This window comes from Hordeum vulgare, chromosome 6H (assembly GCF_904849725.1).
Source record: "Hordeum vulgare subsp. vulgare chromosome 6H, MorexV3_pseudomolecules_assembly, whole genome shotgun sequence".
NCBI lineage: Eukaryota > Viridiplantae > Streptophyta > Magnoliopsida > Poales > Poaceae > Hordeum > Hordeum vulgare.
Window position 1 is genome coordinate 28655745 of NC_058523.1, and position 14465 is coordinate 28670209.

The 14465-nt window shown below is 46.3% G+C and overlaps 1 protein-coding gene across 1 annotated transcript; it reads left to right on the forward strand.

Annotated features, from left to right (window-relative positions):
* The first annotated feature begins 9943 nt into the window (after positions 1-9943).
* Positions 9944-11982, forward strand: LOC123402832 (putative F-box/LRR-repeat protein At5g02700). Its single transcript, XM_045096789.1, has 3 exons — positions 9944-10987; positions 11064-11198; positions 11306-11982. The coding sequence occupies exons 1-3, from the start codon at positions 10118-10120 to the stop codon at positions 11672-11674; spliced, it is 1374 nt and encodes a 457-aa protein (XP_044952724.1). The 5' UTR covers positions 9944-10117; the 3' UTR covers positions 11675-11982.
* Positions 11983-14465: the final 2483 nt, after the last annotated feature.

The following is a 14465-nucleotide window of genomic DNA, read 5'->3' on the forward strand; positions in this document are numbered from 1 at the left end:
GACCGAGGAGGTCCTTGGATGAGGTTAAATAGCAATTCATATATCTCCGTTGTGATGTTTGCGTAAGTAAGATGCGATCCTACTAGATACCCATGGTCACCACGTAAAACATGCAACAACAATTAGAGGATGTCTAACTTGTTTTTGCAGGGTATGCTTGTGATGTGATATGGCCAACGATGTGATGTGATATATTGGATGTATGAGATGATCATGTTTTAATAGTTAATATCGACTTGCACGTCGATGGTACGGCAACCGGTAGGAGCCATAGGGTTGTCTTTAAACTAACATTTGTGCTTGCAGATGCGTTTACTATATTGCTAGGACGTAGCTTTAGTAGTAATAGCATGAGTAGCACGACAACCCCGATGGCGACACGTTGATGGAGATCATGAAGATGGAGATCATGGTGTGACGCCGGTGACAAGAAGATCGTGCCGGTGCTTTGGTGATGGAGATCAAGAAGCACATGATGATGACCATATCATGTCACTTATGAATTGCATGTGATGTTAATCCTTTATGCACCTTATCTTGCTTAGAACGAAGGTAGCATTATGAGGTGATCTCTCACTAAAATTTCAAGACGAAATTGTGTTCTCCCCGACTGTGCACCGTTGCGAAAGTTCTTCGTTTCGAGACACGACGTGACGATCGGGTGTGATAGACTCAACGTTCACATACAACGGGTGCAAAACAGTTGCACACGCGGAACACTCGGGTTAAGCTTGACGAGCCTAGCATGTGCAGACATGGCCTCAGAACACATGAGACCAAAAGGTCGAGCATGAATCGTATAGTTGATATGATTAGCATAGAGATGCTTACCACTGAAACTATTCTCGACTCACGTGATGATCGGACTTGAGATAGTGGATTTGGATCATGTACCACTCAAATGACTAGAGAGATGTACTTTTTGAGTGGGAGTTCTTAAGTAATATGATTAATTAAACTAATTGTCATGAACATAGTCTAATGGTCTTTGCGAATTACGATGTAGCTTGCGCTATAGCTCTACTGTTTTTATATGTCCTAGAGAAAATTTAGTTGAAAGTTGATAGTAGCAAACTTTGCAGACTGAGTCTGTAAAACCGAGGATTGTCCTCATTGCTGCGCAGAAGGCTTATGTCCTTAATGCACCACTCGGTGTGCTGCACCTCGAGCGTCGTCTGTAGATGTTGTGAACATCCGACATACATGTTTCTGATGACTACACGATAGTTCAGTGCAAAATGCTTAATGGCTTAGAAGCAAGGCGCCGAAGACGTTTTGAAACGTCACGGAACATAAGAGATGTTCTAAAGAGATGAAATTGTGATTTCATGCTTGTGCCCTTGTTAAGAGGTATGAGACCTCCGACAAGATTCTTTGTCCACGAAGTAAAGGAGAAAATCTCAATCGTTGAGCGTGTGCTCAGATTATCTGAGTACGACAATCGCTTGAATCAAGTGGGAGGTGATCTTCCAGATAAGATAGTGATGGTTCTCCAAAGTCACTGCCACCAAGCTGTGAGAGCTTCATGATGAACTATAACATATCAAGGATAAATACAATGATCCTTGAGCGATTCACGATGTTTGACACTACGAAAGTAGAAATCAAGAAGGAGCATCAATAGTTGATGGTTAGTAAAACCACTAAGTTTCGATAAAGGCAAGGGCTAGAAGGGATACTTCGTCAAACGGCAAAGCAGTTGCTACACTAATGAAGAGACCCCAGATTAAACCCAATCCCGGGACTAAGTGCTTCTGTTATGAGGGGAACGGTCACTGAGGCGGAGCAACTCTAGATACTTGGTAGATAAGAAGGCTGGCAAAAGTCGAAAGAAGTATATTTGATATACATGATGTTTATGTGTACTTTACTAGTACTCCTAGTAGCACGAGGGTATTGGATACCGGTTCGGTTGCTAAGTGATTAGTAACACCAAATGAAAGCTACGACATAAACGGAGACTAGCTAAAGGCGAGGTGACGATACGCGTTGGAAGTGTTTCCAAGGTTGATATGATCAAACATCGCACACTCCCTCTACCAGCGGGATTGGTGTTAAACCTAAATAATTGTTATTTCGTGCTTGCGTTAAGCATGAACATGATCGGATCGTGTTTATTGCAATACGATTATTCATTTAAAGAGAATAATGGTTACTCTATTTGCTTGAATAATCACCTTCAATGGTTTATTGAATCTCGATCGTAGTGTTACACATGTTCATGATATTGGTGCCAAAATATACGAGGTAATGATGATAGTACCACTTACTTGTGGCACTGCCGCTTGAGTCATGTTGGTATAAATTGCATGAAGAGGCTCCATGCTGATGGATCTTTATACTCACTTGATTTTGAATCACTAGTGACATGCAAATCATACCACATGAGCAAGGCCTTGTTTTCATTGAGATGAAACAAGATAATAACTTGTTGGAAGTGATACATTTTCATGCTTATTTCAATGACGATTTGAGCAGATACAAGAGTATTTACTTAATGAATCACGAGTCTGAAATATTGAAAGGTTCAATTCTGTTTCAGGAGTTAAGTTCGTCGTAACAAGAGGATAAACTGTCTACGATATGATCATAGAAATGAATATCTAAGTTACGAGCTTTGGTACGCAGTTAAGACAATGTGGAAATTGTTTCGCAGTTCATGCCACCTGGAACATCATAGTGTGATGATGTGTCTGAACGTCATAGCCACACACTATTTGGTATGGTGCATGCTATGACGTCTCTTATCGAATTACCACTATCGTTTATGGGTTATGCATTAGAGACAACCGCATTCACTTTAAATAGGGCACCGCGTATTTCCGTTGAGATGACACAGTATAGAATGAGGTTTCGAGAAATCTAAACTGTCATTTCTTAAAAGTTTGGGGCTTCGACACTTATGTGAAAAAGTTTCAGTCTGATAAGCTCGAACCGAAAGCAGATAAATGCATCTTCATAGGATATCCAAAACAGTTGGGTACATCTCCTATCTCAGATCTGAAAGCAAAGTGTTTGTTTCTAGAAACGGATCCTTTCTCGAGGAAAGGTTTCTCTCGAAAGAATTGAGTGGGAGGGTGGTAGAACTTGATGAGGTTATTGAACCATCACTTCAACCAGTGTGTAGCAGGGCGCACGAAATTGTTCCTGTGGCGCCTACACCAATTGAAGTGAAAGCTGATGATGGTGATCATCGAGCATCGGATCAAGTTACTACAAGCCTCGTAGGTTGACAAGGTCGCGTACTACTGCAGAGTGGTACGGTAACCCTGTCTTGGAGGTCATGTTGTTGAGCAACAGTGAATCTACGAGTTATGGAGAAAGCAATGGTGGGCCCGGATTCTGACAAATGGCTGGAAGCCATGAAATCCGAGAGAGGATCCATGTATGAAAACAAAGTGTAGACTTTGGAAGAACTACTTGATGGTCATAGGACTATTGAGTAAAGATGGATCTTTAAAAGGAAGACAGACGATGATGGTGATAAGTCACTATTAAGAAAAGTTCGACTTGTCGCTAAGATGTTTCCGACAAGATCAAACAGTTGACTATGATGAGACTTTCTCACTCGTAGCGATGCTAAAAGTCTGTTAGAATTATGTTAGTAGTTGATGCATTATTTATGAAATATTGCACATAGGATGTCAAAACATTGTTTCCTCGACGGTTTCCTTGAGCAAACATTGTATGTGATACAACCAGGAGGTTTTGTCGATCCTAAAGATACTAGCAAGTATGCAAGCTCCAGCGATCCTTCAATGGACTGGTGCAAGCATCTCGGAGTTGGAATATACACTTTGATGAGATGATGAAAGATTTTGGGTTTGTACAAGGTTTATGAGAAACTTGTATTTCCAAAGAAGTGAGTGGGAGCACTATAGAATTTCTGATAAGTATATGTGGTTGACATATTGTGGATCAGAAGTAATGTAGAATTTCTGTAAAGCATACAAGGTTGTTTGAAAGGAGTTTTCAAAGGAATACCTGGATTGCGCTACTTGAACGTTGAGCATCAAAGATCTATGGAGATAGATCGAAAACGCTTGATAGAAGTTTCAACAAGATGCATGCCTTGACAAGTTTTTGAAGGAGTTCAAAATAGATCAGCAAAGAAGGAGTTCTTGGTTGCGTTGTAAGGTGTGAATTTGAGTAATACTCAACACCCGACCCCGGCAGAATAAAGAGAATAGACGAAGGTCGTCTTCTATGCCTTGGCCGTAGAATCTGAAGTATGCCATGCTGGGTACCGCACCTGATGTGTGCCTTGACTCAAAGTCTGTTGAGAGGTACAGAGAGTGATCCATGATTGAATCACTAGCAGCGGTCAAAATTTATCCTTAGTAACTGATGGACTAAGGAATTTTTCTCGATTATGGAGGTGGTTAAAGAGTTCGTCGTAAAGTGTTACGTCGATGCAAGCTTTGACACTAATCCGAATAACTATGAGTAGTGAAACGGATTCGTATAGTAGAGTAGATATTTGGAGTATTTCCGAATAGCACATAGTAGCAGCATCTATAAGATGACATAAAGATTTGTAAAGAACACACGGATGTGAACTAGATTATTGACTCTAGTGCAAGTGGGAGACTGTTGGAAATATGCCCTAGAGGCAAAAATAAATTAGTTATTATTATATTTCTTTGTTCACGATAATCGTTTATTATCCATGCTATAATTGTATTGATTGGAAACACAGTGCATGTGTGGATACATAGACAAAACACTGTCCCTAGTAAGCCTCTAGTTGACTAGCTCGTTGATCAAAGATGGTCAAGGTTTCCTGACCATAGGCAAGTGTTGTCACTTGATAACAGGATCACATCATTAGGAGAATCATGTGACGGACTAGACCCAAACTAATAGACGTAGCATGTCGATCTTGTTATTTTGTTGCTACTGTTTTCTGCGTGTCAAGTATTTGTTCCTATGACCATGAGATCATATAACTCACTGACACCGGAGGAATGCTTTATGTGTATCAAACGTCGCAACGTAACTAGGTGACTATAAAGATGCTCTACAGGTATCTCTGAAGGTGTTCGTTGAGTTAGTATGGATCAAGACTGGGATTTGTCACTCCGTATGACGGAGAGGTATCTCGGGGCCCACTCGGTAATACAACATCACACACAAGCCTTGCAAGCAAAGTGACTTAGTGTAAGTTGCGGGATCTTGTATTACGGAACGAGTAAAGAGACTTGCCGGTAAACGAGATTGAAATAGGTATGCGGATACTGACGATCGAATCTCAGGCATGTAACATACCGAAGGACAAAGGGAATGACATACGGGATTATATGAATCCTTGGCACTGAGGTTCAAAGGATAAGATCTTCGTAGAATATGTAGGATCCAATATGGGCATCCAGGTCCCGCTATTGGATATTGACCGAGGAGTCTCTCGGGTCATGTCTACATAGTTCTCGAACCCGCAGGATCTGCACACTTAAGGTTCGACGTTGTTTTATGCGTATTTGAGTTATATGGTTGGTTACCGAATGTTGTTCGGAGTCCCGGATGACATCACGGATGTCACGAGGGTTTCCGGAATGGTCCGGAATCGAAGATTGATATATAGGATGACCTCATTTGGTTACCGGAAGGTTTTCGTGCATTACCGGAAAAGTTTCGGGCTCATCGGTAGTGTACTCGGAGTGCCGGGAGGGGTGCCGGGGACCATCAGGAGTGGTGTCACGCCCCAAGGGGTCTCATGGGCTATGGGAAGAGATAAACCAGCCCCTAGTGGGCTGGAATAAGTTCCCACTAAGGCCCATAAGGTTTGAGAAGGAAAAAACACAAGGTGGAAAGAGTTTCCAAGTGGGAAGGTGGAATCCTACTCCAAGTAGGATTGGAGTAGGACTCCTCCACCTCCAATTTCGGCCAAACCTTTAGGTTTTGAGGCTGCCTCCTCCCCTCCCTCCCTCCTATATATAGTGGGGTTTTAGGGCTGATTTGAGACAACTTTTGCCACGGCAGCCCGACCACATACCTCCACGGTTTTACTTCTAGATCGCGTTTCTGCGGAGCTCGGGCGGAGCCCTGCTGAGATTAGATCACCACCAACCTTCGGAGCGCCGTCACGCTGCCGAAGAACTCATCTACCTCTCCGCCTCTCTTGCTGGATCAAGAAGGCCGAGATCATCGTCGAGCTGTACGTGTGCTGAACGCGGAGGTGTCGTCCGTTCGGTACTAGATCAGAGCGGATCGTGGGATGGATCGCGGGACGGTTCGTGGGACGGTTCGCGTGGCGGATTGAGGGACATGAGGACGTTCCACTACATCAACCGCGTTTCTTAACGCTTTTGTTGTGCGATCTACAAGGGTACATAGATCGGAAATCCCCTCTCGTAGATGGACATCACCATGATAGGTCTTCGTGCGCGTAGGAAAATTTTTGTTTCCCATGCGACGTTCCCCAACAGTAACGACTTGGTCTAGAACGGGAGCCGGAGCGCGTGCTGAGGCGATGGTTGTGGCTGGTTGGCCTAGCGTAGAAAGGGGACGGTGCCATGATTGCCTACATGAGGTCAATGCCACTAGAGGCGAGGTCGACCATCCACTGGTCTTGAGTGGCGTTGCTGTCAGCGTGGATGGAGGTGGGGGACGGTGCGGCTGCGGGTCTGTCATCGGAAAGGCCGAAGTGGTAGAGAGGGAGGGAGAGGGATTACGGTGTGAATGTTCGTGGGAGGTGACTCGAGGGAGGAGGGTTATGAGCTATCCCATCGTCTCACCGGCTTCACAACACGTGCAAGCGACAATATGCGTGACTCGAGCGAGCCTGGCTTGCCAAAAGCGACCTATTCGGCTGATCCCCTTCAGCCATGCCTCAGATTGCTTTAAATTATGTGTGGTTTGAAAAATATATACAACTTAGGCAACTAAATATGTCATTTTCTTTCCTCGCACGCATGTACGCAATCAACCAAACACACCCAATGCGACACAAAATCTTTTCTATTAGGCTGGTCATAGTGGGGAGTATCATATAATAGTATCATGCATATGATATTATTATATGATACTACCTTCATGGTGCATATTATCATGAAGTAGTATCATAGATGACCTTATTTATTGACATGCATGACACATAGTACCATAGCATTTAACATGTTACGGTATCTACCTATGTTACTCTAACCCTCTCTTTCTTCTTTAATTGTCTGTCACATCAGCATGTTTGCTAGTCTCAAGTACATAATACTACCTTAATTACTCCCACTATGGTCAGCCTTAGTCTTCCTTTCATTTTCTCCCACCCAATCAACAGATGGTGCCATGCAGTTAGCGACCATTTTATAAAATGTGATGTCACGTTATTCACATGTATCGTCATGTGGTGATTAAACTGTTAACTGTATGCCAGCTAGATAAAATATGCACATGAAACCGTGTGAGTGACCGGATTGAGCTACTTAAGATATTCTAGAGCATCTTTAATAACCTTTATATATTGAATTATTAAAAATTTATTATAGCAAAAAAGAGAGAAAGTTTACAAAGCCAACATGTTTTTTTTTTGCTTTGCTGGCTTTTGTATATTGGATGGTTATATTTGCACAAAATATATAATGACATGTGGGGACAGTTTATCATAGACACATTGCACACTAGCATACGTGCATGTATATGTTTACTAGCATAACTCGCGTACACGTACACATGCACAGACGCGTATACTTAGACACATGCAACACATACATACACATTCAACACACAAACGTACACATGCGCACACACGTACGCGTACACAAAAAAATACGTACACACGCGCACACACACTCACACACACAGCGCAAGTGTAGCACACACTATTACACGTACCCACCTGTCATTAAGACAAAACGAGGCTTTAGGAGACTTGCTAAAAATTTACAAAGTGAACTTTGTCTTGGCAAATATGCAAAGTGTGGGTGCAAATATAGCAAACTTTGTAAAAAAATAAGAGGGTCACTTATACAAAATCTGTTGGAGAAATTTTTTTGACCAAGATTTGTAAAATAGTAAGTGAGTGCAAATATACAAAGGTGTTGGAGATGATCTTAGTGAACGTATTTTGGGAATTTAAAGTACCGTGGTCAAAATGAATTCCTTGACAAATTTTAGTGATTCCAAATAAGTTTTCTCTTTGCCAAAATAAAAGGTGAAATGTTATTAATCAGCCGGCCGATCATAACTTCCGCATCCGCCGAATGCTGCATCGTCGGATCACTTGGTGGCGATTTTCCTCAAGTCGTGTCATGGTGGGCTTTGCCATGAGTGTGTCAGCCTATGGGAGTGGGCTAGGCCTTTGTTGTACCGATTTTTGCTCAATTTTTCGTGATTAACTGGACAATTCTCTTATGACTTACAACTTCCCTTGCTGTCCAACTGCACGTATCCCATCCCGGATCATTTTGATAATTTCTGCAACAACAATAATGTTACACAAATTTCTTCCGTAAAATGAGATATGTTGTAAAAAGACAAAGAAAAAAAGAAAATTCTATAACAAAACCTCTGTTGTAAAAAGAATCTGCAACAAAACCTCAGTTATAAAAAAAAGTTCGTAAAAAAATGAAGACGAAAAAAACAATTCTGCAATAAAGGCTTTGTTGTAAAAAAAATCTACAACAAAATCTCAATCGAGAAAATATTTAACAATAGCTCAGCTCTAGAAATTTCATGCAACAATACATATGTTGCAATGACGAAAGACGTCGAGCGGGCGACGGACCCATGTAGCGGTTCCCGAATAAAAGGGATAAACTTTGCTCAAAGATGATAAAAAAAATATTGAAAAGAATTCAAAGCCCCAGACGGACCAACCGCCTGCCGGCCATACCTGGCCAAACGGACCGTGTCAATCGGGCCGGCCCGACAGCACGCCAGTCCGGCACGAGACGGACCTGGACTGACACGCTTTAATCGTGCTCGTGCCCGACATGCAGCACGCCTTGGACCGTGCCTGGGCCTGAGGGCTAGACACGCGAACCAACATGGCACCATCCATTTATTTTTACATATATTTTTAGATTTTTTAAATATATATATACATAATATACAACCCAATAAGTCTAAAAATAAACCCGTAAAACTAAAAATATGCGACACAGCGTGTTAGTCGGGTCAATATGCCGGCTCATTTATTAACCGGATCGTGCTTGGATACGAAGGCGCAGCCAACGAGCTAGCACAGCAGGACCGATTAGTAAACGTGTCGGGACGGGCCGTGCCGTGCCGGATCCGTTTATAGCAGGCTGTGTCGGGCCTTGCCGTGCCGGGCCGTTAGGCCAGGTATGCTGCCGGTACCAACGGGCAAACGGAGCACCTCCATTCCCCAAATGCCCAAACCCACTGAGCCATACCTGGTCAAACGGGCCGGCCCGACACTGCCCACGCACGGCCCGCTATATTCATGCCTGGCACGACACGGCTCGTCAGGGCACGTTTATTAAATGGGTCGTGTCGCCGTGTGCCCGGGGTCCAGGCCCAAGCACGGCCCGCGGCATAAACATGCTGGCCCGCGGCACGCTGGCCGGTTTGATTTAAAAAACAGACCAAAAAAATAACGCAGTCCCACCCGTCTTCCGTCTAAACTCACCCCTCTCCCGCGCCCCCTCCCTCACGCGGTCCCGCCCCAGCCGCGTCGCGCGAGTCGCGCCCTGCCCCGCTGACCGCTCCAACGGTCGGCCCCGCAGCCCCCGCTCCCCAATCGCCCAAGACGTGTCGTGCCGCAACCCTCGCCCCGCTCCCCCATCGCTCCCTCCTAATCGTGTCGTGCCGTGCTGGCACGCGGGCTCGGGGTGACGGCCCGGTCACGGCCCACGGCGTGCTCGTGCCTGGCCCGAGCACGATTAGCCCGTGTTGGGCCGGGCCCATGTCGTGCCTGGCCTGCGGGCTGTCGGGCCGACCCGACTAGCACGACCCATTTGGCCAGATCTGCACTGAGCCAGCGAGCCTCCCCCAAACCCCGAGCCTCGGCCCCTCGCCGTCGCGGCAGCCAACCCTAGCTCCGCATCCCGGGTCCGTTGCCGACCTCCCCACCCCCATTCCCCAGCCTCGTCGAGCGAGCGTGCCGGGAGTCTGAGGAAGGCCGCGATCGGTGACTGGTGGCGAGGATCCAGATCCGGCCATGAAGGAAAGGGAGGCCGCGGCGTCGGCGGCGGCGCCTGGATCCGACAAGCCAGAATCCCATTGGACGGCCGACGAGAACGCCGGAGATTTCATCAGCAGGCTCCCCGATGCCATCCTTATGACCATCATCTCCCTCCTCCCCACCAAGGACGGCGGCCGCACGCCGGTCCTCTCCCGCCACTGGCGCCACCTGTGGCGCTCCGCGCCTCTCAACCTCGAGGTGAGCGCCCCCATCCCCGGCGCCCCTGCCTCCTCCGTGCCCCCCTCCGCCGTCTCCCAGATAATCTCCAAACACCATGGCCCAGTCCGCCGGTTCTACTTCCACTGCCCCCGTGGGGATTTCTACGCTCAGGCTGGGAGCTGGTTTCACTCCCTAGCACTCGCCAAGATCCACGAGATCAACGTCAGAAACGTCAGCCTCCCTGCATCCGCGCTCCGCGCAGCATCTTCCACCCTCGCCGTTGCCCAGATCTGCCAGTGTGATTTCCCCGGGGAGGGGATCGTTCCGGCCATGAATTTCCGCGTCCTCAAGCAGCTCACCCTAGCGTTCCTTTACATCTCAGTGGACTTCTTCCATGGACTGCTCTCCGGCTGCCATGCCTTGGAGAGCTTATACCTGGACGGAGTTTGTGTTTCTGGTCGCCTCCGTGTTAGCTCGCCGACTCTTAAGAGCATGAGCATCGGTCTCCATGATAGCGCTCATGGATTAGCAGAAGTGGTCATCGAGGACGCTCCTAGCCTTGAGAGGCTGCTGTTACCTCATGCTGACGGAGAGGTAGAGGGTCATGTAACTGTCCGGTTTATCAGAGCGCCTAAGCTGGAGATATTGGGCCCTGTCTTCCAAGTCTTGGAGCTCCTCCTCTTCCAGGTAACAGCAGCAGCAGCATCCTTGAATACTGCATGCATATGATTGTCGTTTATGTTCATTGTATTCGTTTCTTCAGGGAATATACCCAGTAAGCTCGGTAAACCCGATGCGCACCGTGAAGGTTTTGGCTCTCTGGTCCTCTGGAGAAAAACTATACAAAGTTCTTAACATCCTCAGGTGGTTCCCTTGTTTGGAGAAGCTCTATGTCATTGTGAGTACTCCTCTTTTGCTTGTTTTAAATGTCTGATTTTGCTGACATATTATCTAGTCTAGTTAGCAACAGATTTAACATATATCCCTCTTGTTTCCGTTTTGCAGTTTCGTCAACACTTCAGGATGGGCGAGGGAAATGAGCCTCAGCATGACCCACTGCATCATATTGAATGCCTTCAGACCAGTCTAAAAAAGGTGGTGTTTAAGTCTTTTCTGGGCCACAAGAAACAGGTTGACTTTGCCAAGTTCTTTGTTTTGAATGCAAAAGTGCTGAAAAAGATGGAACTTGAAGTATATGGTGACTACAAAGGTGAAGCGCTGGCTTTTCAACACAGGCTGCTACAAGTGGAAAACAGAGCATCTCAAGAGGCTCAGTTCGAGTTCACGAGTAATTGTCGTCATACTGAGTACGTTATCAACAAGTGTATCCATGATTTGTCAGTGGCTGACCCCTTCGGACGGGTTGGTGCCTGAAGATTGCACTATCATGTCTTGTGCTCATTTTGTAGACGATGTTCATGCCTGAAGATTTTCTGCATAAGTCTGCTCTGTTTTTAGTCTAAAGTTACTCTGTAATTCCAGTAACTCATGAAGGTCGCCTGTTTAAACTGCAAGGGGTATGTAACCGGGAGGGAGCTGGTAACTCCATTTGCCGAAACTCCTCATACCTTGTGAATCTGTGGCCTTGTTCTGCCTAAGCTGGGCAAGAAACACATGCTTGTGTTTGGAAACTTAATTGACGTTTCAGTTATGCACAAAAGCACAAGAAGTTTATTTGCTGATTTGAGTTTTGTGTAGATATAGCATATGTTTGATGCTTATGGAACATCCACCAGGCACTATGCTTTTCTAGCTAGGAAGGTGACTCTTCTGTATTTTCTGGGCGTGTTATCAGATTGAAGTTTGGCTACTCATCCTGAGCAACCTTGGGGGAGTAAATACTGCAGTGTTCACCATGTCTCTATCTGCCTGCTGCTGCAACTAGTCGGTCTTCCATTGATGTCTGAGTTTGGTGAGAAATTGATTGCCAAATTTGCAAGTGATTTTACTCTTTCCTGGAGCAAGAAAAACATTGGAATGGGCTATCCTGACTCCATTTTGTTGTGCATACCTATCCCGTAGCGACCTGTTGTGGAGCAATGGTGTTTTAGAGCGAATACTTTATGGTTGTTACTGATACTAACTAAAGACTGGTGATGTACTATATGCTTTGCATGTGAGATCATTATGTATAAGCACAACACTAAACCATTGAAATTACAATACACCAAGGTTATGATAAATTCACTATGTAAATTTTAAATGGAGATTTTCTTTTTCCTTGTGGAAACATATGGATTTTTATTCTTTGCACTAAATCAGAATAGTGTATCAATTTTATTTATGAAGGATGTTTCAAGCAAAAAAATTATCTTTGTAAGAAATGATGGGTCGTGAAATTTTTTGTTTTCAAATTCAAACAGAAAATATAGGGAAAATAAGTTTGGTGCGACATCTTTTGTTTTCAAATAAATTTATTACATACCATTAAGAACACAAAATAAAACTTAAATTTTCTAAGGGTTGTTTGAACTTTAAACATGTATTACAACAGTCGTCCTATACTACTATTGTTGAGGAAAAAGAGAAAACGCTTTTCAACAGTGATCTGGCTCAGTGGTGGACAAGACTTCTGGCGGGCAAGACTCTGGAACCCTGATGTTTCTGAAATCTGAAGGAATCGACACCTTCTCTGAAAACTCGAAAAACTCGAAGCAGTATGTTGGCGATTGGATGGATGTCTACGGTGAAGCCCCGGAAGAGGGAAATGAAGACCGACGGCCTAGATGGAAGATGGACACACGCAAGTGCTTATATACACATACGCATACACTCATCCCTATGAAATAATGCAAACATCAGGACTTGAACCTTCGTGAATTGAAGATACCATTGTTCCTTTAACCATCCAACCATAGATTAGTTTGCATCTAGGGTGTTCTTTGACAACCCTAAATGGGACCGACAGGAAACATGTTAAATTGCATTGTACCATCATTGTCTGTATTCTGTATAGCTCGTGATATATAGGATCTCTAAGATCATCTACAGTCGGACTTAGCAAATATGACCTCCTAAACGCCCGCGGACCCGCCTGGTCAGTGATCCGGCGTGTCCCCTATTTGTTCGTTTGTACAACCACACTCTTCATTTTTTACCTCGCATATCCGGTCACTTGCACGTGATTGGTGGTGTTATGACCGGTTTACATTATAACCGGAGGAGGCCCAGTTAGCCAACCTGGCCTAGTTATCTTATAATATTAGGGGCTTAGCCCAGTTTATTATAGTTGATAGCCTAGCCTAGAGGAGTTATATATACTCATGTAATGACCACCTTTGAGATTAAGCAAGATCAACCTATTTTGATCGGCTCCTAAAAGGAGCCGGTGCCCTAACCCTAGCCGAGCCCAACTCTTTCTCTCTCTCACTCTCTTGGCCGCGACCACGGCGCCCCAACGTCGTCGGCAGCGCCAGCCGCCTCGCCATCCGCCGCAGCACCCATACAACCTGCGATCACGCCCTGGTAGGGAAGCTGTTCCTACCAATTTGGTATCAGCTTGCACAGGTTCGGCCATGTCTGCCCCGCCGCCCGCTTCCAGCCTTCCGCCGGTGTCCGCCCCGCCGCTGCTAGCCACCATGCCGATGGACACTTTAGCCGCCGCCGCTGCCGTCACCGGCCCGCCTCCCGAGGCCGCATGCCCTCCGTCGTTCTCAGCCGACCTGGTTCTCTCCGTCACGGAGATGACCGCCGCGCTGTTGGAGCTCGGCCATGCCGTGGCGGGCATCCGCGCGCTCCTCGCGGGGATCCCCGCACCGCACGAGTCGGTCGCGGCCTTCTTCCCCGCTGTGGCGCCTCCACCAAACCTCGCGCCCGCGCAGCACCTGGGTCCACCTCCGCGTAGAGTGGGCCACCTCCAGCCCCGGGCGCACCCATCCAGGAGGTGTGGTTCCCTGCGTCGCCGTCCCCACTTACGGCCTGGCTCACCGAGCCCGTCTACACGCCGGCCACGATGCAACCGACCCTATCGGCCCCAGCCACAGTGCACCCAGTCGGGCCACTCGCCGGCTCCGCCGGACCGGTGGGATTCTACGCTGGCATTGACGGCCACCTATTCCACGATGCGCCACTTCAGCCCGTCCTCCCGGGTCAGTCGGCGCTACTACCCCACGCGGCCGAGCCACCACTGGCCACCGGCTACGGTGAACACCCACCGCACTTCTCC